This window comes from Agelaius tricolor, unplaced genomic scaffold (genome assembly GCF_023055355.1).
Source record: "Agelaius tricolor isolate 1412-34295 unplaced genomic scaffold, bAgeTri1.0.p SCAF_4, whole genome shotgun sequence".
NCBI classification, from domain to species: domain Eukaryota; kingdom Metazoa; phylum Chordata; class Aves; order Passeriformes; family Icteridae; genus Agelaius; species Agelaius tricolor.
In genome coordinates, this window is record NW_027269264.1 from 19,858,548 (window position 1) to 19,885,186 (window position 26,639).

A 26,639-nucleotide genomic window follows, 5' to 3' on the forward strand; every position below is an offset into this window, starting at 1 on the left:
ATGAAAGAGAACTAACAGCTCCATGATTACAGTACTGACTGAAGCAAAAATTAGTCCTTCATGATGCTACAGCTTCTGAAATTTCCCTCTGTCTTCAGGGACAAGGGCTATGGACTCACAAAGGTCTTAGAGAAGTTGATGGCAGATGTCACACTTGACGGAGAATACAAGCCAATGGACACGACCAGTATCACAAATCTCTTCACAACGCTATACATAAGCACCAGAGTATTTGAAGATTGCTCTGATCCACTTGCAACAGCCTTTAAGATGATGCCTGCTGTAGTTATATAGAGGTAGTTTGGATCCTCCTAACTCCAACATACCCACTTCCACAAAAAACTACAGTGAACAGATACTCATACTTCATTAAGTTTCACTGAGTTTTCCCCTCTGGATAGGAGACAAAAGGAGCAAAGCTTTTCTTTGCTCCTTTTCTGCCCCTCCCCAGTAAAAAATTTCATCCAAGATGAAGCAAGGAAGTAACCTGAATAAAACAAATAAATAGTCATTGTAGTAACAGTAACTTTAGTTGAACAAAACAATCTATTTCAAAACAATTTGCTATCCATCATAAACTGATAAACAAATCTGATAGGTACATTTCAAAAAGACAATAAAAGATCTAGCTGAAATATTTTAAATAGACATGCTAGCTAATTAACATGATTAATAAATTGCAGTAATAGTGAGAGAATTTTTCAGCTCAATATGGCATTTCATGTTCATTCTCACTTGTTAGTTCTACTAATGTAAAACAAGAAAATGAGTCTGTCTACAATAAAATTAAAGGCCTTTTGTAGATAATGACATAATTTTTTTAATAATAGTGTTTAAAACTGTTTCTTCAATCCTGCAACGACTTTAAAGTAGGATCCAGAAGACCCACTTCTTTCTGATCTTAGAAATCCTCATGAAGCAGGAAGGAGGGAGGGAGGGAGGGAAGGAGAAGGTGTCTAAATATTTTAAGAAGCTTCTGACCAAAGCATCAAGTCTATACTTACTCTCACCTTCTCAAAAAGTAATCCTTCACAAGCTCAGCAAGAAAAATGCAGAGTAACTGATTTACTAACACTAGACAGACATATTGAAACAAACTACAAGTTAAATTTTCTTACATTGTAGATACAAGACATAAGTTAATTTCCTGAAGGCTGTTGAACTCTCTCACAATTCTGATCCTATCTTCTGATTTTGTATTTCCATCAAGTCTTCGGTAATCTAGCCCAGATGCCATGCAGTACTGTTCTAGCACATCAAGCAACTGAGTGGAAAAATGAAGAAAAAAGGAAAATAAAAAGTTACGTACTTAAAAGTATCTTTTAAATTAAACATGATCACAGGGACCATGTTTATAAAATATATTTTTAGTACACCACCCATTGCTAATTACAGTAAATATCTGACACTTTGGTATCAACATTCCTGATTCTATTTAGCTGTGATTCTGCAGCACTCAAGGTGATTAATATTGGTGTGCTGTGGTCTGACTTCATCATCCCACCCTGGCTGCCTGTTTCATCCTGTCACTCAATCCAACCCAGTCAGCAGGCAGTCCATTTAAGCAGCTTCCTCCCATCTTAGCAAGCTGCAATTAATTGAAATACAGTAAATGAGCATTACAGAGGCATGGGGTGCACAGTCAGAGTTCAGGGGTACGGAGTGAAAGACACTGCAGTAACCAGCAGTCAGTCTGGTACTGGACACCATAACACATAACCTAAGAGATACATGAGTACTCTACTGCTGCATCTAAACATCAAACTTGCATTCTTTCTTAAAGTCAAAAAAAAAAAAAAGAGGTATTTAAGACTCCTGAACTACCATTCAAATTACTATGCTTTAAAATACTTTTTAGTGCTATCATTACAAATATTTAAATAGAAGTCCCAATACAGCAGAGTGAGCTATTTCAGGAAACACATTACTCCCTAATAAGGAAACCAAGGAGCAAGTACCTTAAAAGTAAAATGTACATATAAGTCTTGCTCCAATTAGAGAGTTTTAACTTCAAATCAACTAGTGCAGCAAGAATTTGAGTTTCATTGCTGATGATGAAAAGTCAGCAGAATGAGGAAACAACTTTCAGTGCTAACACAAAGGTTTTATGATATGGCAGTCATACTGAGCTATGACAGTGCTCTAATTCAAGACACACCAGCTGAACTTAGCTATCTGCACCTGAAGTAATACAACTATTTCGAAAAGATCTAGGGACAGCAGAAGAGTGCTACACCTGTTTTGCTATCACCATTTTTATCATGAGGTAACAAGGTTTCAATATGCTTGTGGAGTATGGCACACTGTCCTTGTAATTACTCCTAACAGTAGAAGCAATAAGGAAATGTGGTTGACAAGTTGTCAACTCTCAGATTCACACTTCAGAACTTACTGCTGCAGTTAATTATAAAAATCACATGGAGCTCACCTTTGTGGAAAAGGAGAAAAGAAGAACTTTATCCTTATTTTTTCGGAAGTGATTTAAAAGCTGCTGAAGGACCTGTAAATGAAGCACAGCAGAAAAATGAAGACATTTTTACCTAAAATCTAAATTTTTATCAGGTCATCTTACACACACTTAACTCATGTTTTCAACCTCCAAACAGGCTACACTGAACTTAATTACTTGCAAAGCCAAGCAGAGCCATCACAAAAATCATTACTAACATAATAAATGGGCCAAAGGTAATGGAGATGCTGGAACTTGGCATTTTTCAATGATGTACATGGAAATCCTACTGTGAAAAGGTCATCAGACCACTAAGAGGTAGATTCAGAAGCTACCTGTGTCAGTGCATAGACTGCAACAAAAAGTTACTTAAGTCACACACTAGCTATGATTCGGAGTTTTTTTCATTTAAAAAATGCACACATTTATCCTGAAAACTCCAAGGTCTGCTTAAACTTTCTGTCCTACATCTGAGTTCAGAGCTTCTTGGAACTTGTCTTCTTAAAATAATCAGTGAGATGTATGCCCCTCCCTGCTCCCACTCTCATCTGTTGCTCTGTTTACAGTAGGATCCAGCTTCCCAGACTCTGCGCAGACCTTGAAATGCCAATAATCCGCCCACACACAACGTTCTTCTGGTGGGGAAGCAAATAATCCAGAGCCTTGTGTATAATAGTGATACTGTTATTTTCAAAAGAACCATGTCCACATCTGGCAATGGCAGCTCCAGGGCACTGTGGTGAAGCCATACACAATGGGAAAAGAGGAATTTTCTGTACCATGACTGTAGCTTTTTTCCACTGGATAATAAATATTTTTGAAATTGTATTTATTCACTGATAAATAGATAAACTGTTAATCAAGAATTATTTCACTACAAGCCTAGGAAATCTTTGACCATCAAATAATGATTAATGTTTGTATTAATGTTACAATTTTGGACAATATCTACAATATAAAATGGTAATAATATGTCACTTCTGAGCTCCTTAGTAAATGTTAGCCAGCTTGTTACAAGTGAAAACAGGGTACAAATGACAGATTTTTTGGCCTCATTTCATTGTACATGAACATATAAACTAAGATTTATTTTACTGGGGAAAAAAATACACAGCAGGCCATTTAGCAGAGCTATACTACTCAAATTTGCATTTTATTTGGCCACATTAAGAAAAGAAACAGAAGTGACATTCTTTTAAACTAGAAGGAATTGGCTTCTGTGTTGTTATTATTAAAGTACAGGTCAAATAGTGAATTTCCTATAGGAGAATACAAAAATAAATCCACACAATTCACTTAAATGAAATGGATCAATTTCATCCCATTGGGAATTTAGGTATTCTGGAGTAAGAAACAACTCTAACAGTGAAAAGTAATGAATGTTTTTGCACCAAAGAGAAGTAAATTCTATGCTCACCAGAATATTATCCTTTATGTTTTTAGCCCAAAACAGAAACACTCGATCATACTCAAGCAGAAGTCACATGTTCTTTGTAAGAGTCCCCATGGATTTAAACATACATCTCCCCATTGCTACACATTGTGAGTCATCTGTATGTGATGAAATTTTACCTCTTCCTTTTGAGAACTTTTTTTATGGAGATGTTCAAGCTAGCCTACAGTATTTTTTAAGCCTTCAAAGCCAGCCCTGCCTGCATCCGAGTTATATTTAATGGTAGAGGTTACCATTTCTTGCAAAGTACTCCAGTAGACTTCCATTTTCCTACTGAATGATAATATCCCAAGCAAAAATAATTAAATCAATACAACAGTTATTCCTAAGATATTTGTATTAAGAACAGTATTCTGAAACCCCACAAATAGGTCTCTGGAAATGTATGCAGTTAAAAAAATAAAACTTAAAAAAAATATTTCAACTGCCCAGACATTTAATAACCCTTTACATCTAGAAAGCTCATAGTGTCTCTCTGACACAATTTTAACAAAACTGTAGAAATAATCAGACAAGGTAGTCTGAATGAGAATTACTGCAGGATTGTAAATCTATCCTCACTCATCTTCTTCCAACCAGTCCCCAATACTTCCGTGTGGACAATCTGAAATCATTGCATTTCAAAAGCAATGAACCACTTGTCCTTAAACTTTGCAGGTCCTCACTATTTTACAACATCATGATAGAAAAAGAGTGGTTTCCAAACAAAGCAGAACACTCCTTTCACTCAGTTCTCATATACTCAACTACTTCTATTTAAAAATCTAAGCATGACATTTACCATGTAATAAAACACGTCAGCAAAGCTTGCAAACTGTACAATCTGCAGTACAAGTGAAAAGGAGGGGATAATTTCACAAAAAAAAGCTGAAGCTTTTAATCACTGCATATTACCCACCTCCCACTGTAACACAGATATATTAGTGTCCTTGTTATACTGGATTGGGTACACCATCAATGATTATACATGTTGTACATTTGGACTGTAGGAATTGTTTTTTTCAGGCTCTTGTTGTAATTCAAAATTCAGAACAGAAAACCTGGGGTGGCATGTTAATGTTACAGTTTGCAAAACACAGAGAGATGACTCACAACAACAGGTAGGACACAAACACTACATACAGGCCACTCTTTACCCATTGCATACAAGCAGATCTAGTTTTACTGGTGGAAGTAATTCATATCCCATAACAGAATGTTTCCCTATGTGTTTTATCTCTGTTTGGCTGGAGAACAAATAGGCTGAGTAATGGAACCTTTTCAACTCCGCAAAACAGTTACAGCTGCTTAGCTATTAAACTTCCTTAAAAAAAAAATCACAGCCTTTCCCCCTTCCCTGAATAAATTTTTTAAAAACGCCACAAACAATTCCTTTGCAATTACGCTTATCTACAAAAGAATAATTACCTGTACCTAAACTGCTGTGTAGTCTGTAGTGAATTTTAAGTTAAAAGATAAAGTAATGCTTATTCAGTCTACACTACCAGATGAAAGTTACAAAAGAATGTCACTTAGTTTCTAGAATTTATTTATTAAACAAATTATGAATTTATTTATTTAGGAAGTGCAAACTACTACAGTGCAACAAGGTTACTAAAAACATTTTACTATCATTTGTCTCAGTTATTTCCAAATAAACACATTAAAAATTTATAAAGCCATTTCCAAGCTTTAATACTAGTTGACTCCTCTGTGATTATTTTCTTATGTTACAACAACTTTCTAAATAACATACTTCCTGAATGATTTTGCTTTCATAGTATAAAATGCAAAATCATCACAAATAGCTTCCATTCTATAATTTAGGAAAAAAAAAAAAAAGCCACCACACCAAAAAGGTATGAACCAGTTTTTGGCACCATGAAGTTAAAATTAATGGACCCAAAAGCCAGCTTATTTTCAATAATAGCTATATAACCCATTATCTTCTTTCCAGCCACTAAGATTATCAAATCATACGACAGTTTGGGTTAAAGATAATTTTGCTTCAAACCATGCCACCATGGGTAGGGATGCCACCTACTAGATTCAAAGTTCCATCCTAACTGGCCTTGAACACTTCCAGGGACAGGGCATACACAGCTTCTACAGGTAACCTGCTCCAGTGCCTCACTACTCTTACAGTGAAGACTTTCATCCTATTATCCAATCTAAACTTACTCTCTTTCATTTTGAAGCCATTATCCCTTTTCCTATCACTGTAAAAAGTCCCCCTCCAGATTTCTTTAGATTTCCTTCATCAGTGAAAGGCAGCAATAAGATTCCTCAAGAGCCTTCTCCAGATTCAGCAACCTCAATTCCCTCAGCCCTTCCTCAGAGAAGAAGTGTTCCACCCATGTAATAATCTTCATGGCCCCTCTGGACTTGTTCCAAAATATATTTTTTGTGCTGAGAAAGCTGGATACAGTACACTGCATGAGTGGAGCAGAAGAGGAAAATCACCTCCCTTGCCCGGCTGGCCACACCTCCTTTGATGCATTCCAGGACACCTTTGGCTTTCTGGGCTATACAGAATAATCCCTTGGCCACACCTGCACCACTTCAGGCAGCTACTGGACAAAATTAACTCTGGCCAGAATCAGGACCGCATCTTACCAAAACATCATTTCAGGTAGCTGTACAGAGTAATGAGGAGGCTCAAGGGAGACCTTTTTTGCAGGCTAAACAAATCCCAGCTCTCTCAGCTGCTCGTCATAAACCTGACACTCCAAACCCTTCACCAGCTCCTTCACCCTTCTCTGAACATGCTCCAGCAGCATTTCAGTGTCCTTCTTGCCAGAGGGGCCCAGAACTGGATACAGCACTCAAGGTGTGGCCTCACTAATGCCAAGCACAGGGGAAGAATCACTTCCCTGATCCTGCTGGACACAAAATTTGACACAAGCCAAGATGCCACTGGTCTTCCTGGCTGTCTGGGCAAACTGCTGTCTCATGTCCAGCCACTGCTGACCAGCACCTCCATGTCCTTTCTCACCTGGCAGATTTCCAGCCACTCTGCCCCAGCCTATAGTACTGCAGGGTGTTGTTGTGGCCAAATGCAGGACCTGGCACTGGGTCTTGCTGAACCTCATACCATTGTCTCAGCCCACTGATCCCTCTGCAGGGCCTTCTTAACCTCCAGCAGACCAACAATCCCACCCATCTTAAGTTTACAAACCTACTGAGAATGCACTTGATCCCCTCATCCAGATCATCAGTAAAGATGTTGAACAGGACTGGCCTCAAAACTGAACCCTGGGAGACACCACTGGATGCCAACTGGATGTGGCACCACCCATCACCACTCTCTTGGTTCACTACCCAGCCAGTTTTTAATCTGGCAAAGGGAAGCCATGGCTGCCAGCTTTTCCAGGAGAATGCAATGGAAAAAAAATTGAATATAATAAAATAATAACAAAAATGTAAAATAGGAATGTGAATAATGTCATGGTAAAATAATCAGTAACAGAACTGCTTCATAAGCAATTCTTCAACTCCTGAAGATGACGGATTTGGTTTTTAAAGCTATGTATTAATTTAACAGCTAAATTCACCTTCTCAAAATAATCAAGTGTATACAACAAAGTTAATATGCAGGCATTTCATACATACGTATTATTAACAATAAAGAAAGATGCTGCTTACACAGTAACAAATCAGTAAAGTGATAACAGCCATTCCTGCTACAGCAACATAATCTTCCCACTGCCACCAGTCCCAAGAAGAAAATGTTAATATCCAGGTTTATAGAGAGCCAAAATTCTGCATAGCTTCTAATCCTCCCAGTCACTCTCAGCTCCAGAGTACTACTAAAACTAGTATGGTTTTATTTTTAATTAGTTATAGTAGACATTTTTTTCATCTACATTAAGCAACATCATAATAATCTACACTATATGTCATCACGTCATCTTTTGCTCCTTTCTGAAACCAGAGAAAGACAGTTTCTGACATGAGGGGTTTCACAGATTCATACTAAACACATTTATTTTGGTCATCTTCAGCACAACTACTAATATTTTAATTTAATGTCCAAAGGGTTCAATAAATCAGTAAGCACTCGGTACATTTTCACCAGTTCCATGCTATTCCATGATTGTGTAGGTCCCACTCACATTTACCCTAAGACATTCTTTATAGTCTGGAGGGTCCCAGCCTACTTGGCTGCTTCTGACACAGTTACTAATCACGCTTGTGGCCCTTCTCTGAACTGTCCTCTGAACCTTTTCAAAGTCTAACATCTGCTTTTTGAGAGGAGAGATTGGAACTTCACACAAAATTGAAGCTGTGCACAAATCATTAAGCCCATAATGATTTTGTTTTGCTTCCTTTTCTTTGCCAAGTATTTCTGACTGTCACCAGAATCCATGGTTTCATGCAACAATAAATCTGTTGACTACAAGGGTCATTTCCATGCCCACCATCAAACATGTGAAGCTTAAGTTTTAGAAAATTTTAGCATCACAGATTATTCTTATCCAGTCTTTGCCCAGATAAATACTAATCCATGACAGGAGATTCCTGCTGTTGTATGATGAACAATAAACATTAAACCCCCCAATAAACAATAAACCCCCAAAACTATTAGGGGTATATTTTCTTATATCCATATAATACAGGCCAAATCTATTACTATTAATAAAATTTATTTTTCTTCTAAGGAAGGGGGTTACCTTCATTTTTCCACTATATTTTGGATCTGAAATAGTTTCAAAGGCTGCATCTTTGCTTAACTGCACAAAATCTGGAAAACTGGAAAATACCTGGCTGCAAACTCGTTTGATATGCGCTTCCTGGAAGAAAAGCAGAAAGATTGAACAGGTGTTAAAAATCGGAGCTTTGTTAAGCCATGCAAAGAGTTAAACAGGTTGAAACATGATCTGCCAAAGTATCTCAAGCAGAGTGATGTAGTTTTTAATTTAGTTCACTAAAAAACTGCTGGATGAAACATATCCTGTGTGTTTTGCATAGTTTCATTAAAAAAAAAAAAGAGATTCCTAATCTGAAATTATGGATTGTATTCAGAATGTCTTCTCCTAGCCAGAATTGTCAGTTTCAAAAAATCCTCTTGCCTTGACATTTGCAGTACCTAAGGGTTCTGCACCAACATTTCCCTTGACTCTTTCAGGCAAGCCAGTATGGGAATTACATATTGTTCCACAACAAAAACTGTACAGGAAATGGACTTAAGGTGTTTTAAAGCCACGTAAAGCTCCATTGCTAAATTTAGCACTGAACTTAAGCACAATCTCACACTTTAAAAAAAAAAAGTGAACTTTAAGTTCACTTTTACAGAAAGAAAAAGATCGCATCTCTCACCTAAGAATAACACACATAAGGGCCTTCAATACTCAAGGTAAGAAAAACTACTAAGTGTTAGTTTCTTAGTAGATGTTGGTAAAATTAATAATTATGCATGATGCAGAAGACTGTAAGTCACAAAATACCTGCATTCCATTATTTCAGAGGTTATTTAAATACCAGATGTTATTACAACAAAAACTACATATGCAATACACAAAAAAACCCACTAAAAACATCTGGCTATATGCTGTGTGTAGTGTGCTGGACACTAAAAGTAACATTTATAAAAAAGCAAAACTGCTTGAATGGAACAAACTTGCAAAATTAACTAGGACATTCCGATATCTCTTCCTTGACAGATTCTAAGAAAAAGTTGTAATGTCCCTAAATCCATTTCCTCACTCCTAGATCTTAAGGCTCACAAACAAGCATTTCTGAAACTGCCATTTGTGGGTCTGGTTGCTTGCCATAGTAACAAGATAAGCTGATACTGATCTTTCATTGAGCAATTTTTTCTAAAACATGTTTCTCATTATTTAAACAAACTCAGCTCTTGACATAAAATGCTAGAGAAGAAACCCATTCTAATTATCTATTATTTGTTTATTTGCACAAAGACATTCCTCTTATAGGTACTCTTCATAAATGTAACAAAAATTTGGTTTTGTTACATTTATGAAGCCCTATTAGAAATCATGAAAAGTTACTCTCTCTCCTAACTTCTTCAATGTTTTATAACCCTTACTTTCAAAGATGAATCAACTAAATGAACATGTTGTTTTGTATAATGTCTTTATAAGGTATGCATTCTGTATGACTGAATGGAAAAGGACTCTTATAAAATATCTTAATTGCAGTTAGTTAAGGAGGCCAGCAGCAATTTTCATTCAAGAGTTTTCATCCCATTTATCTTCCAAAAGACCATTTTTTAGATACTTCTGAAACTAACCTGCATTTTGCTAGTGTTGTCTGTCTGCAGCAGTGCAGCATGATTTGCAACCTTCTGTAGGATCATTAGGTAACTGAAGCGCAATGACTTAATTGTTTCACCATGTGCATTTACCTACAAAAAAAAAAAAAAAAAACAGTTTATGCAACCAAATACTACTGAAAATAAGTCATAATCTCAAATAAATGCTATTCTTACCAGGCTTAATGCATTAACAATACTATAACTGATCCCCAAGAGATGAATACTGATGTATTCTGATAAAAATGAACCAAGTTTTGTTTTTTCTTCAGCTTTGTCACCCTATTAATAGAAACATCTTCTCAATAAGAAAAAAACCCTACAGCTACGTTCATTGCTTGCCAAGCATTTCAGATAGTAACTTCTACAGACATCCCATGGAGATAACCAAGAATTCTTCAGTATACAAGAAGATGGCAACTTCATAACTAATTAAATCAAGCAAGACCAGTTTGAATGACTTCTTACCTTTCAACTGCTAACTTTACTTTTCTCTCCAGCAAAAGCTTTACAAGCATCTCAAATAGCAAAATTCAAGCTTCAGACATTCTACAGTGCAACAGCAACTGTGCAACAGCATCAGCTATCTTCCTAGTTATGGCTGGCTGGCTTGATCAATATTTGTTTTCCTTTGTCTTCTCAAGTTACTAAATTTGATGTTAACTTTGGAAAAAACAGTCCATAAGAGCACTCAACTATCTGCAGGCCTGCCTACTGCCTTTTTGTGAATCAAGTCCACAAGCATTTCTTTTTTTCTACAAAACATCACTAGAAACAAAAGCCTGCAAAGAGGGCTAGTATCCATGGAATATTAAACAAAACTGATAAGGGGATTGCTTATAAATAAAGATGTAGGAGACTGAAGAAGCTACATCATTTGGAAAAAACTCAGAACACTACACAAGAATCAGAGCAGGCCAGAGAGATAAAAGGGAGAAAGAAGCATGTGACATATGCTTCTAAATGTTTAAAAGATGTGCTTAATCTGAGCCTACTGAGTAAGGTAAGCAAAACAAATACAAAGCTAGACTGATCAAGGTTTAAAGAAGTCCAGAGAAGATTAAAGAAATCTGTAAAGCTGTTACTCATGGACGAAGTTTGACTAGTGCTCTGCAGCTGCTGTTACAGTTCTCCCCTCATGAAGCAAGGGAAAGTGAGTGTTTAATGGCACAGAAAGGCACGACTGCAGTTAGAACACAAGGAACTACCCAGGCACCTGCTGAGTTCAGCATGCCCTCCCATTCGCAGGTCCTGCACAAACTGTCTGAGGCACCTGGAAGCAGCATGCCTGACACATACTGAACATCTCAATGCAGTGCCCTTGCCAGTATCAACTAAATCATAGGTGCATCTATTAATAGAAAAGATCCAGAATTGACTGCATAGGGAACAATCACCTGCTCAGGGCGTGCAAAGCAGCTTTGCAGTAACCTCAAAAGTGCTTAATTCTATCATGCTGGTGATGCAGCTCCCCATGTTTCCAGCTGGGATGTCCCAAACAGATGAGCTACAACTAGGCAAATATTTCAATCAGCTCTTCATCAGCAGAGAGTCTCTTGAGAAATTCAGAAGACTATGCGCTAAAATCCAAACAGTGCCAAGTTCTTACTTTGTAACAACAGTTCTTCCTCTTACGGCCACTGTTGCAGCTACAGGGCTCTCCTGCTCTTAACACCAAGGTTACATCATCTGTCTCTAGCACAGCCTGGTACACAGCCCTCTGGAATTCAGTGAGGGAACAAAACACCATCTGCCAAAGAGAAAACACAAGAAACACTATCATATGCATCATACAATGAAAGGCAAAAAACCACTGCATCAAAAAAAACAAATCACAGATCACTGAAAATAAAGTAGAAATAAATTTTACACTTGCTCAAATAGTTACGCAGGAAATTATTCTACCACCAAATTAAAAAACAGTGGATCTTGACACCAAAATAGCATGAAACTGTAGCAAAAATGTATGCATATCCACCCCAAAATTCTACAAAGAATATCAATACCATTCTACAAGAACCTGCTGTTATTTTGCTCAAAACCTTAAAACATGGCTTTTGTGAAGGAATAGGATGAGGAAGGAAAAGTGAGAGAAGTAAATGCATAATGTTAATTACAGATTTCTCTCTGTTTTGCAAGGTGTTTAATTTGCCCTCTCTTTCCCCTTTTTAGGCATTAGCTGTTTTAGGGCACTACCGAAAGCCACAAGCGGGACAAACAGAATAAACAATGAGAAGGCAGGGATCTACAAAGTGCTATGGTGAAAACTCTGATCCCTCTTCTGAAAGACCATGGGTGGCATCTCCATGACATCTTTAGTCTTAAGCAGCAGGAGACAGAAATCCCAAGATCATTCCTTAACCTATGCTATCCACATAGCAGCAGCACCATGCTGAGCTACAATAATACAGCAGTAACTTGAACATATACTCACATTAACAAGATAATGAAAAGAATAAAACCTGCTAGATTCAGAAAGGAGACTGACTGATGTTTGTGTTAATCTTTCCTTCAGAAGACTGCCTAGATGACATTATTATAAACTAAGGATGAAGAAAAACCACCAAATTTTGAAAATAAAACCAGATGCAAACTTACATATTTGTCAACTCAGAAAATATTTAGCAGAACTCTTATCTACATCAATAAAGTATTATAATTTCATGTAATATTTACAACTGCATCAGATGAACAGGATTACAGGCCTATCACAGAATCATTTTGTCTGAGCTTTTTCTTTTATTTCAGGATTGAAAATGAAGGAGTTAAAAGCATACTGTTCCATACACAAAGTTTCAAGATGCAAATTCAGAAGTTCTGCATAGAATTTCAAGACATACATTCACAAACATTGCTTTGGGCTTGCAGAGATAAGGACAAAAACATACATAAAACAGATGTGTAAATCACTAGTCAGAAGACTGGCTGAGCATTTTCATGCTTGATTAATTCCATTTCAATGTGCAATCATAGTAATTATGTGAACAAAGCACACTACTTCAAGTGCACTTTTTCCAAGGCTATGGATTCTTCTCAAGTTAAAAAGATGAAGAGAGAACCATAAACTACAGACATGAGGCAAGAGAGAAAATACAACAAGAAAACAAAAAAAGAAGAGATACATTCATTAGCATTGTATTTGAAATGTGAAGGCACTCTTACTCTGTCTTCCTTTTTTGGCAACTGATCACTGATAAGCGCTTTGGTACGTCTCAGAAACCAGCCAGACATTATTCTTGCTAGATTCACCATGGCCTTACGACCGGTTGCTAGCTCTCTTTTAGTTGCAGTGTGCCTCTGGCCATGCTCCACTGGATCAGAAAATTTCTTCTTGAAATGCACTCTGCTACCTAAAAGTCCTGGTACAGCCCTATTAAAAAACAAAAGTGGATGGGGGATTGATTCACTGATTTAAAGCATACCATAAACTTTTTTTTTTTCTGACTAACAGCAAGCTATCTTAAAGTAGCGGTCACTAGAGAAACCACTAAAAATTTTAAGTACAAATAGAAACATATACTATTTTAAGACATGCCATTTTTCCTTTGTTTTCTGTGACTCTCAAATGCTAAGACATACCCCTCAGGAAGAGGGTTCCAATCTCAAGAAAAGAAAAAGTTTAACAGAACAACAGAAATCACAATTATATAGAAGCTCTAAACTACAAGGCTGCTAGTGTTGAGGAGCCTAAACTGGAAGCTAAACAGTCATGTTTTCAATTTTTGCTGGTTTTATGAAATCAGAATATGCAGATATTACAATTAACTAAATAAAATCTTGAGAAACCCAGTGGTAGAAAGAATTCAGTAACTGTTGGCAGCATTACACATTGGAACAATTTACTAACAATATCAGCATAATTTAAATGAACCAGATGCAAGACTAAGTTTAGAATATTCTTCCTGCTATTTCTGTTCTCTATATCCTTATATTTAAAGTATATTTGCTTTGTTTTTCCTCTGCAAAGCATTCCCAGAAGATTTAAATTTGCATCTATCATGAGTTGCACCTCTCCTTGACCATTAGAAGTTTTTCCGGACAAGACTGTTACTTTTCAAATATGTGTACTTGTGCATTTTGGAAAAAAAAAAGCAAAATATTATTATTTTCATCCTCCAAGTAGGTCAGAATGACCTGCACATACTGGACAGAGCAAAGGTACTATGTTGGTCAAGGTTGTGCAATGATTTCCTATCTACTGGGTGAAGGACAGAAGAAAAAAGGAGTGTCCCTAGGGAAATAAAAAAAAAAAAAAAGGAAGAAATAAAAAAGGGTAATATGGGAGGTGGAGGAAGAATAATTCTAACTACTTCCCAAATTCTCCAAAGAAGCCAGCTGGGATGAACTCCAAATGTATTAAGCAACTGTAAAATACTGGGAGCTTACTTCCCCAGTAAGTTATATTCTCAAAAAAAAGCAGGTGTTTTGAAGTCGAGGGTTGTGTTTTGTTGTTGTTTTTTTATAACACAGATGGGTCCATACCATCCAGTCCTGCCTCAACCCCTCTGCACAGCCAACACACAGAGATGTTTAAACATAAAAGAAAATATTTACCAGTCCATAACACACCAAAGTTCCTTCATATTGTTTTGAAGAATGGTTCCAGTAAGACCTATGCGAACACGGCATTTTAATGACTTCATGGTTTGAGTTATTTGAGCCTTTGGATTCTTGATTCTATGTGCTTCGTCCACTATCACAGCAGACCAGTCTATACTGCAGATCAAAAAAAGATTTCATTAATTGACACTACTTGTCCCATCATCCCACATACATACAAAAAGTGAAGCCAGCCACACAAACAGCTATGATTATAACACATTATTACTTTTTGATTTCCCTGTTTTGCTATATCACTCCATTTCCTTATATTGTTTGTTTAGTAAATGCAATTAACATAGTTGAACATAATGGCTAAACTACATCATCAAATAAATAACCTCCTGTTTCTTGTATCAAATGCTTTCTGTGAACAAAGAAGTTTTCAATCTGTGGATCAATGAATCCAGCATATCTCACTAAAATTAACTCCACTCATAATTAAGATTTACAAAAAATAAATAAGTCTCTGGAGGTAAACTACTGAAATATACTTAACATAGGTATACTTCATTTTACCAACAAAAATTATCCAAGGCAAATACCAGTGAACCGAAAACATTTCAATCTGCATGGTTTCCTACAGTAAAGTATCACTCAAGAAAAAATACAAAATACCAGTATAGCAGAGGAATTTTAATATTTTGGGATTGTGATGACAATGAACATAGCTATAAGCAGTGACCAAAAGATATTTTGCAGCCAATTAAGAATAAAACTTAGGGGTAGAATGACCTGTATACTGAGATAATAATAAAGAAAGACTTCAAGTCCCTAGGAAGAGATTTACTAACTTTATGAATTAAATTTATATATATGAATATTTCAGAACACAACCATATCCAGACTGATATGCTGCAAAAAGTTGAAACAGACATGTTTAGAGATGTTTAGTAGAAAACATCTCCTGAGCAAGCTGCATTTAGTTCACCAATGAAGGCTGATCTTGTGGCATTTTTCCTAATCACTAAATACATTCATTCATGTTTAAGTTCCTACATTCCCAAAATATGCTAAAAATTGGAGTTTCTGAAAAGTCTAACGGATGTTCATATCCTAGCTCCTTACACTTAAATCTCTCATACTGATTTACATGCATAACTGAACATATATATCCTTATTCCTGACAGCTAATTACTTAAGAGCAGCTTTTGAGGCCAATCCATCACTGTATTGAAGCAAGACACAAAGCTTCTCCTGGTGTCGAGATCACAGGCCCATCCAGTCACATCCTGTGCAGAAACAGTTTGATAATCTGCGTGTTGAAGAAATGTATTTGCAGGCAGTCACATATTAGATCTCCTCCACACATGCACCTATTTTCTGACCACAGTCTATTCCATGATCAGGCATGAAGAGTTTCATGCTTCAGAAAGAACACAAATAGTTGATAACAAAACTACTTTATTCTTCTATATGTACTTCTCTATTCTCTGTACCTCAGACCTGAGGACAGAAATGAAGATCTGATTGTTTTGACGATGGATCTCCAGACAACTAAGGTACTCTCTGGGGCCTGGACCTTTCCCAACACCTGAAATGCCAAGACCTGCAGATCCACTTATATCAGCTGCTGAGGGCAAGCTGCTACCACCAGCCACTTGTACCCTACTTTCCAGATGACATAGGGGAAAAGGACCTTTAGGATTGCATAAGAAATGTGTGGGTTTAAATCTCAAAGCATTTAGGGTTCAATAATCTCATCAAGCTGGTGAAAAGAGCAAATAACAAGGAAAATACCTTTTTGAGCATTTGCTAAAAATTCCAGGTGATTGCTCTCCTTATACTGCCAGACAGAAATACTTTCTAAGTATCTTTTAGCAGTCATCAGGTTCCAGGCAGGCAATTCCTGCATCTTTCAGAGAACACTTTGTAACTGTGTTACCAGCAAAGACTGGGTTCATTCAAACACTTACTGCTACCAAGTGTCCTATTACAAAGACAGTTGAATTGAGTCTGTCTGAGATGTAGTTAATTTTCCCACAGCAGCTCCCACTGGTCTGTGGGTAGCTGGAAAGGTGCTGTTAACACACCAGTGCTTTGGCTACTGCTGAGCAGCACTGGCAGAGCATCAGCGCTGTCTCTCAACATTCCCCCCACATCAGCAGACTGGGAATGGGTAAGATCCTGGGAGGGGACAAAACTTGGCCAGCTGACCCAAACTGACCAAAGGGATAACTCATCCCATATGGTATCAGCTCAGATACAAAAGCTAAGGAAAGGAGGAGGAATGGGGCATTTGTTATTTATGATGTTTGCTTTTTAGAGCAACTGCTACGTGTGCAGAAGCACCATTTCCCAGGAAGTGGCTCAACACTGCTAGCTTATGGGAAACAGAAACAAACCTTTTCTTCCCCCTCTTTGTGCATGCCTAAACTTTGGCTTTAGTAAACTGCCTTATCTCAACTGAAGAGCTGGTTTTTATCTTAATTTCTCTTCCCTGTGCAGCTGGGAAGAGACTGATAGAGTGGCATGGTGAACACCTGGTGTCCAGTCAAGGTCAACCCACCAGAACTCTACAGGTTAAATTCAGAAGTACAGGATAAATTCTCTGCCGCACAGTGAGTCAATGGATTTAACAGCAAATATATTGTACAGAAAAAAGTCCTTGAAAAGAACAATGCACAATTAGACGGTTAAAATTCAGTGTGTACAAAACATATTAAAACTATTACCTGTTAAATTCATCCAAATATAGGCGAAGTATCTCATATGTTGTAAGAGCAACTTCAAATTTCCCTTGCTTGATGCGACTCAAGTCATCATCTTTTTTACTGCCATGTAAGACAGAGACTTTAAAGTATCCCCATGTGTCTAACTCATCCTTCCAGTTGTACAGCACTGAAAGAGGGGCCACTATGAGGAAAGTCTGAAAACAAATATATATTACAGTATGTCACTAGAAAAACTACAACATAGCAATTTCTCAACAATGGAAGTCAAGATCTTGACTATTTTACTGCTCTGAGCAGTCTGACTGTTTAATTCTGCCATTTCAAAGGATGTATGGAAAATATCTAAAGTTAATATAAATTCAAAAGTAATCCATTTACACTGAGTAAGTACACAATACATCATAAAAATACTGTGATACTAAAATTAAATTAATTAACAGATAGTCCTGAAAAGAGTTAAAAAAATTAGGACAGCTCATACAATTCACTTAGTATCACAGGATAATAAAATCAAAGAGGTAGGAAGTGACCTTTGGCAACTTCCCACTGTGGAAGTTGGCAACACTGACTTCAAACCCAGGCTTAGCCAACTGAGGTCTTCAAAACCCCATAAGGATGGATGGAGTCTACAACCTCTCTGTGACCTCTTTCAACATTAAATGTCCTCAAAGTGACATTCTTTACTCACATACAGTCAAGAGTCAGAATCATTCCTATTTCTTTGCACATGAAGTGCTATCCCTTTACCCCTTCCTCTCAGCCTGTATTTCCTGAGGAGCATGTATCCATTATTCACAGAGCTACATTCATATGACCCATTATGCCAGTCAAATTCTCTAACTATTGCAGCAAAATAAAAATAACAATGGAAAATAGAAATCACATGGTTTCAGTAATGGGTAAAATTAAAATGATCTTCAGACGTATCTTATTCACATAGAACTTTTACATGTATCTTTTATTTGCTGTCACTGTATTTCACTACCTAGATTATCAGCCAGACTTACTTCCAACATTATGACAGCCAATCAAGAAAACACAGGACATCACAATGCTATTAGCAATACACTTTCCAAAAATATGGATTTGTCTTAATTAAGTACCTCGTTATTTAGATACACATGCTTTTTTTACTTTAAAAATATCATCACAAAACACTAATTTTCTACTCACTGGGTTTTTCAATGTACTCTAGCCACAAATCTAACCCAGACACCTCCAAATGTTTTCCATTCGTGCAGGTGAACAGTAGTAATAGATTAACCAACCAAACAAACAAACAACCAAACAAATCCAAGTATTGCCTTTTATCAAAATCCTTAAGCTAGTATCTCTAAAAGTTGTACCTTCTTGGGGTTACAATCTGAGCCCTTTTTCATTGTCCGCAGTAAAAACTCCGGCATATTATTTTCAATATCCTCACGTGTTCCCTTTTTGTGCAATACTGCAGCCAAAAATGAAATGACCTTGAGAAAGAAAACAATTCTCAGTAACTATTTATAACAAGAAATTGAATGAATTCCACAAAAAATAAACATTTAGGACAAAATCCTGGACAGGACTCTGGAAGGTGGTTTGGTTTAGTGGGGATGAAGATTTTTTCTGAGGGATGCAGCAGGGGGTGTTTGCTTGCTCTAAATAAATCTGGTTTTAAAATGGGACCCCTCCCTCCTCTGGATTCCCAATAACTCCTTGAACTAATGGTAAGAGCAATTAATTGCTCTATCTCATTCTTTTATTCTTTAAGTAGAAATGTCACAAAAACACACAAGAGACAGAGTATGAATGAGCCAGGAAAAAATAGAGATGAGGTTTGTCTTGCAACTCTCCTCCTTTTCAGGGTACTTGAATTTCAGATGAGAAAACAGAAGGAACAGATATCCTCTAACTATCCTCTCAACTTTATTTCTGCAAAAGGAACAAGAGGCTTATCCTACAGGTTTGTTTTTTACTAATACACCTTTTTCTGTATGTTCCATTCTTTCGAATTCCTGTTGTTGACATCAAAAGCATTTTCCTCCTTTTGTGTCGTATTCTCCCATCTGCTTCAAACCAGTTAAGGTGATTATGAGAACACATTTATTACATTACACCACAGCAAGGACAAACATCCCAGCAGAGGCTATTCCAAACTACTCCTATCATGTTCCAAAACAGGAAGAAGGCAGAGGAAGATCTGGCCAGAACATACAAATTAAAAATTCACTTGGGATAAACGGTATCCATGGACTAAGTAGTAGCAAGGACCAGGTGCATCATCAGAGAGGTGCCCTTCTTTTGAAACGTCAACAGGCCCCTTTTATTCAGAGCAGCCAGCTCCAGCCACTTCCTTTTTGCAGCTGCTACACAGCTGCTCATAGCAGGCTAGAGGTAAAGCTACCAACTGTTGATGTCCAAAAAAAAGAACTTTCTCCCTCTAATGATGGGGAGAAAGAGCTAGTCAGGAGAGCAGAGTGTAGAAAAAACACCACCCTGAAAAGAGTAGTTGGATGGACAGAAGAGAGAAAAAATCCATCCTAGGTATGGCCACAGAGTAAAAGAAAGCTATGTAGAATAAAAGTAACCCAAATATTTTTATGCATAACATCTCACAAACTGAGGTTGAAATGAACAGCCAGTTTGCAGATGTTGTTTAACTGATGAGTTTTACTTTTAAATCCTTTGAGAATTAGAATCAAATTCAACTGAATAATAAATCTCCATCTCTTTTCTATAGTCTCCATTCTCGGTAGAATTTACCCCACATATTTCTAAGAGTAACAAAGGCAGTGAAACAGCAACTCATTATCAAAAATCTTTGGCTCTTCTAGAAAAAGCAACCTAAATGCCTAGTTTACTGTTATCACTAAGAAACAACATTATTCTATTTGCCTTCACCTAAACTTCAGCTTGATATGAATGAACCATATAGCCAGGACATTTAAAGCAAAAATCAGTTCAGAAATAGAAAGAACATAAAAATTCAAAGGATCTCTAGAAAAGTTTATCTCATGAACTAGCCTATAATTCAGAAACAGTAAGCTTCAGCCAACTGACAATCATAAGACAACATTTTTCTAAGACTGTATCAATTATTCAATGAAGTTTAAATTTATTTTTTCATATGTACTAATCTTTTCTAAACAAGCGAATTCTACCATTTTACTTCATATCCACTGAAATGACTTTCCCATGCTGAACTTTGAACACATTGAACACAAACACTGTGTTTAATAAAAAATACACAAGATCACAGAATCATAAAATGGTAAGGGGTGACAGGAACTTTAAAGATCACTTAGTTCCAATCCCTGCCATGGGTAAGGATGTCATTCACTAGACCAGATTGCTCAGGCCCCCATCCAACATGAACACAAAGGTTACTGGAAGGCTGCAATGAGGTCCTCCAAGAGCCTTCTCTTCTCCAGGCAGAACTGCCCCAAATCTCTCCACCTCTCTTCATAGGAGAGGTGCTCAATCCCTTGGGACACCTTGTGGCTTCCTCTGGACCTACTCTAACAGGTCCATATCCCTCCTGCGCTGGGGACCCCAGAGTTGTATGCAGTGTTCCAGGTGGGGTCTCAGAAGAGTGGAGCAGAGGGGAAGAATCACCTCGCTTGACCTTGTGGACATGCTGCTTCGGATGCATCCCTAGGCTGCAAGCACACATGGCTGGCTCATATCCAGCTCTTCACCCACCAAAATCCCCCAGTCTCCCTTCTCAGGGCTGCTCTCTACAACTTCTCCCAGTTTGTGTTCATGTCTGGGGGTGTCCTAGCCCAGGTGCAGCACCTTGCAGTTGGACTTATTGAACTTCATAAGGTTCTCATGGGCCCAACTCTCAAGCTTGTCCAGGTCCCTTTGGATGGCATCCCACCCTTCTGTTGTGTCAACTGTACTGCTCAGATTTGTGTCATTTGCAAACTTGCTGAGATTGCACTCGATCCCACTTGTCTGTGTCATTGAGGAAAACATTGCAGAGCAGTGTTCTCAAAACAGAGCCTGAGGACATCACTCATCACCAGCCTCCACCTCAACACAGAGGCACTGACCACAACTTCCTGGCTACAGCCAGCCAGCCAGCCAACTCTTCATCCATCGAACTGTCCATCCATCAAATCCACCCATCTCCAGTTTGGAGTTAAGGATGTCATGTGCAACTGTATCAAAGGCCCTACAAAAAGCAGAGACATCTGTCCATCTTCCCACATTGACCATTATCATAATTTCATCATGTAAGGTCACCAGACTGGTCAGGCATGAGTTTGCCACTGCCTCAGATCAGTCTCCTCAACCTTTCTTTTCTGACCTCTGTACCTACAGAATCCTTTCTTGTTATTCTTCACATATGATACACTTCACATAAGATATTCTTTGAAATCTCTACCTTTCTTCTGAAAACTTGACACAAATTAAAAGAAATAGCCATCAGATGTGAATTCCACATAGGAACACACTGTCACTGTGTTCCTACGTGGAATTGTGATAAATGTACCTAGAGAATCAGCTCTGAGATTCAAAAATGCAAGATGCACCCCAAGTTTACTATTATCTTTAACATATATATATAGACAGACAGACTGATAAATATATAGACATGTCTTACTATATGAAATCAGATTATTTGCAGCTCTGAGTAGAAACAGTCTTCCATAACTACCGAGCTCTTCAACTACCATGGACTAGAAACATGGCCCTTCTTAAAATGAAGCATCTGCTAACAGAGCATCATCAGCTATTTATACAAATCCATAATACACCTCTAAATGCTCTATGCAGAGTTTTGACAGTTTAGTTTACCCACTCCTCTTGTTAAGTTTGCTACAGGACAACACTTTTGTTGTGCTGAAAGGCATCTATCAACATTCTCCTAAATGGAAACACAATAGATACCACAGCCAATACCTGTCAGTGAAGAAATGAGCTCACATTGGACACATGGAGCAGGACAAAAGACAGTGGGACAAAGACTATCTCCCACAGAACTCAAACCACTCACTTTAAATCAGACAGACTGTAGAGAATTTCTACACATAAAATCACCCTAATTATAGCAGAGCAAGGAAAGAGCAAGGAAAGAGCAAGGAAAGAGCAAGGAAAGAGCAAGGAAAGAGCAAGGAAAGAGCAAGGAAAGAGCAAGGAAACAGCAAGGAAAGAGCAAGGAAAGAGCAAGGAAAGAGCAAGGAAAGAGCAAGGAAAGAGCAAGGAAAGAGCAAGTAAGTAAAAAATAAGTAATTTAGGTTGGATGCAAATTCCACATTCAAAGTATAATGAAAAAAATCCAGCTACACTTTATCCTCTCATGAATCAAGCTGCATTATCAAAAGAGTGATGGAAGTAGCATGGAATACCAAAGCACTATTTCCAGAGATGGGAGTGAAAGTGTCAGTTCTTCTGCATTCCCAGAACAATGATACTATTTGTTTTCAGGAAAAAAGGAAAAAGGTATTTTAAAAGCAAGAGTCACATAAGGGTCTCAAGTTCTTTTAGTGTACTCCAGTGCAAATTGCTTTCATGTTAGGCCGGTAGCAATCCTCAAAGTAAATTCAACACACTAACATTGTAACTACCATAATTACTCGTGCTTATACTAAAAGGAGTCACATCCCAGTTTTATGGCCTGTAAGGAGTGAGTCTTAAACAAGCAACGCACTCCTGGCTCTGAGTGCTGTCCTGGGCATCATGTCCTGCCTCATCCATCTCTGCAACAGCAGAGGGAGGCTTGAATTTCATAAATACAATGCTTTTTAAAAAATATTTACAGATCCCAGAAAATACTACATTCTCCCTCTGTAACAAACAAAAAGAATACCTGTATTGTCTTTCCAAGGCCCATATCATCTCCAAGAATACACCCTCTTTTATTAGCATAGTGTCTATACAGAAACTGGGCTCCTTCCCTTTGATAATCACGCAGGTATCTGTTAATTGTATACGGGATAAAATCGCCATTGTCAGATAATTTAAAAGCAACTCCAGGAGATGGAAGATTTTGGTCAGGAAAATATGGCTTTTCCAGATCACCTTCATCAAATATTAAGCTTTTCCAGGGTCCTCTACTGTCTTTGACTTTACAAAGTTTTGTTATTAGTATTTTTCTTTCTTCAGACTCCAAGAATGATACAACAGCAAATGATTTTCCATTCTTGTCCTTTTCAAGAGAAGTTATTGTTCCTTCTTGAAGTTTTCCATTTTCAAAACAAGGGGCAAGGCATTTCTCCCCAATACGCCAATGATCTATAAAAAAACCAAACACACATAGTGATAAACTGGCCTGATGTACAAAGTATTTAATTTCTTCACTATTAAAACAATGGATATAAATTTAGTTTACAAAATTCATACAACTTCATACAAACACTTTATTGAAGGTAGGACTAGAATCAAAATTGCAATTACTGTTTACAGCTAGACATAAAATTACAGTTTGCTCTAACACCACTATTTTAGAAATAACAGAAGGTGTATAGGAAAAAAAGCAAAATCCAGATTCCAACGCATTAAGTTAACACAGTGGCTTCACACAGGCAAACACACAAAATGGAAAGACCTCACATTGCACTGGCAATGAAAAATAATACAAGATACCTCTACTAAAAAAACCCAAGATCTTCACTCTTCACAGTAAAAAGACCTCACAAATAATGGCTCCACACAAAGTTTTCCAAATCTCAACTGAGAGAGAAAGGGGTGTTCTTCTGAGTTTGCAGAAACAATTTCTAATCTTCTCCTGCTCAGTCATACTAAAACAAAGGGATGATTTGATTAATTTCAGAACCTTTATTGTTTCTTATCTATTTGCTGGAGTAAGTTTTGATACTTACAAGAAAGTAATTATCAATTACCATGAGATGCACCTTATTTATAGGAAGGAGTGAGCCAGGGAGAATCTTCCACCAGAGCAAGTATTCATCATTCTGTGACCACTGGTGGTGTATATTCCTGGACACATCAACCCAGACACTTTTCACAGGTAAGGAAAAAAGTTCTGAAGGCAAGAAACTCCACCTTAGCCTATTTTAATGTTTCTGTGTAAAAACTGTAAGAAGACTCACCAAATTCTGAGCACCTAGAAGCATACACTTACAGGATAATGTCCACAATGTATTAGTCAAATCAATGATAACCATCAGTCATTTACTAAATTTATTTAATTATATAGAGAAAACAAAAGCATCCATGTAGCCAAGCCCACTATTCTGCAGCTAGCATTGGCCCTAAGCTGACGTGCAGGTAACAATAAAAACAGTACAAGCCTACAGAACACCCTTATTCAAAAATTCTTTGGCCTCTAAAATATTATTTTAGTTACAGAGATTTCATGGGCCACAGGTAGTTTGTCCGGTTAGTAAATACCAGCAGACTCTCTCTTTCAAGTAGCTCCAGTCCCCTTTCAACACATCCAGATTCCTAGAATTTGGTGACCTCTGATTAAAAATATTGTGGGTCTGCTCTGGATACATGTCACACTTTTGCCTGATATGAGCTTCGATCCAAAGACCTAAACTGATGGCCCACCAGTTCTTACACTAACAAGATCATAAACCAAAGCCTCTCCATTCAATTCACTATTTTGCAGATCTCTTTAATAATGGCCCCATCATCCTTATTTGGAGTTCAGCCCCACACCTTGTGACCTGCTACATAAGCTGCCCTAAGACCCTAAGCCATTCCCTCAGATCTTCTCAAAGACTTGAAGCTCAAATGTAACTTTCTGAGGCAAAGGGTGAAGTACAGGCTGCAGATTCAACAAACCATACATAATTAATCCTTAAAGTTCATGGTATTTGTACACATCTCTCATCTCAATGCAAAAATATGAGTACATTAACGTCTTCCAGTAGCATCTAATTCTTTCTGCAATTTCATGAGAACAGGAACCAAAACTGAAAAACTGAAACCAGCTATGTTCAGGACACTGAACATATGCAAATCAAAGTGCTACAGAGCACTTCTGTAGTTCCTTTTTTTTACAGCAGTGAAGGGACATGCAACACGTCAAAGCTTTTACTTGAAGCTAAGGAGTTGCATATGGGTCCTCACAACTACAGTTCAGGTGCAAAGTGGAATAAATTACACTGGGCAATACTACTAGTATTACTAAACTCCAAACTTAGTGAGAAGCAGGAAACAGAATGAGAAAAAGGCTGAGACATGAAATGGTATTAAGAACACCATTGCTGCAAAAGGCCAGAAAAAAATGCTGTTAAAGCCAAAGCATGAACTCCTTAGTTTAACTAGCCTGATTCACCAAGTTCTTGGCTTTTGAATTAGAACCATAATTTATGTGGATTTCAGTTTTTAAAAATAAAGACAATTATCTCACATGGCTTCCTAGCATGGGTACAATACACTTGCCAGCAATGATGAAAGCTGGTACTTAAGATGCTTACGTACTTACGCCTTTTACTACAGGTGGAAAAAATGTGCCACTGTCAATTTCAAATGTACTAAATCATGGTGGTAAAGGCCTCCTGTCACATACTAGTTCCTTTCAACCACTACTCCTCCATGAAATTATGTCGAATGCTTTCTAACTGTGAGGGTTGACCACTTAATTTAAAATGCAAGGTTTCGTTTTCCTTTCGTTTAATTTTTTTTCTTTTTACACTCTAATAAATGACCGTAAAAAAAGAATTCGAGGATATTGTAGAGCAAGACACATGGAAGACGCTTACCTGGGACACCATCACCACACATTTTAACTTTTGGCGGTGCAAAGCCCGACGGGGGCCGCGGGCGGAGGCACCGGGGGCGGAGGGGCACCGGCGCGCTCGGGACCCACCTCCGCCCCTCCGCCGGGCGGGTCACGGCGGTGCGGGCGCCGAGGGAGGGCCCGGGGCGCCTCAGGCGCCGTGGCTGTCCCCGCTACCGGCGCCGCGGCCGACCCCGGAGCGCCGCAGCCGCAGAGAGCCGAGCCCGCGGCCGGGACCGCACGTCGGCCGCGCCCCGCCCCGCTCGGTGCCGGTAGCGCCGCGCGGGTATCGCGAGAAGCGCGTTACCATGGTGCTCCGTGCTCAGGGGCGCCCGCGGGAAATATCGCGAGATGTTCCGACGGAGCGCTGCTCGATAAAGCTGTGTTCAGCTCTGTCCTCCTCAGGAGAGGAGAGGTTTGGAGCTCTTGGAGTGGGGTCTAGCACAGGGCTAGGAAGCCGATTAGGGGCCTTGGGAGCATTTCTTTTGTGAGTACAGGCTGGGCCTGTTCAATGTCGAGAAGAGATGACTGAGGGG

General features: G+C 38.1%; 1 protein-coding gene across 7 annotated transcripts in view; it reads right to left on the minus strand.

Moving 5' to 3' along the window:
* The window catches only part of LOC139588949 (DNA excision repair protein ERCC-6-like 2), a 42,036-nt gene extending 15,663 nt beyond the window's left edge, over positions 1-26,373 (minus strand). For all 7 annotated transcript variants that reach the window (XR_011678870.1, XM_071424806.1, XM_071424804.1 and 4 more), the window contains exons 1-11: positions 26,087-26,373; positions 23,221-23,645; positions 18,776-18,895; positions 17,430-17,623; positions 14,710-14,871; positions 13,318-13,525; positions 11,765-11,905; positions 10,135-10,248; positions 8,555-8,674; positions 2,429-2,500; positions 1,119-1,264 (exon numbers count right to left, since the gene is read on the minus strand). Coding sequence is in view for 6 of the 7 variants with exons in the window: in XM_071424806.1 (XP_071280907.1) it covers positions 1,119-1,264; positions 2,429-2,500; positions 8,555-8,674; positions 10,135-10,248; positions 11,765-11,905; positions 13,318-13,525; positions 14,710-14,871; positions 17,430-17,623; positions 18,776-18,895; positions 23,221-23,645; positions 26,087-26,108 (1,724 nt within the window). In the remaining variant the exon portion in view is untranslated. The remainder of the gene's footprint in view (positions 1-1,118; positions 1,265-2,428; positions 2,501-8,554; positions 8,675-10,134; positions 10,249-11,764; positions 11,906-13,317; positions 13,526-14,709; positions 14,872-17,429; positions 17,624-18,775; positions 18,896-23,220; positions 23,646-26,086) is intronic.
* Between the last annotated feature and the right edge of the window lie 266 nt (positions 26,374-26,639).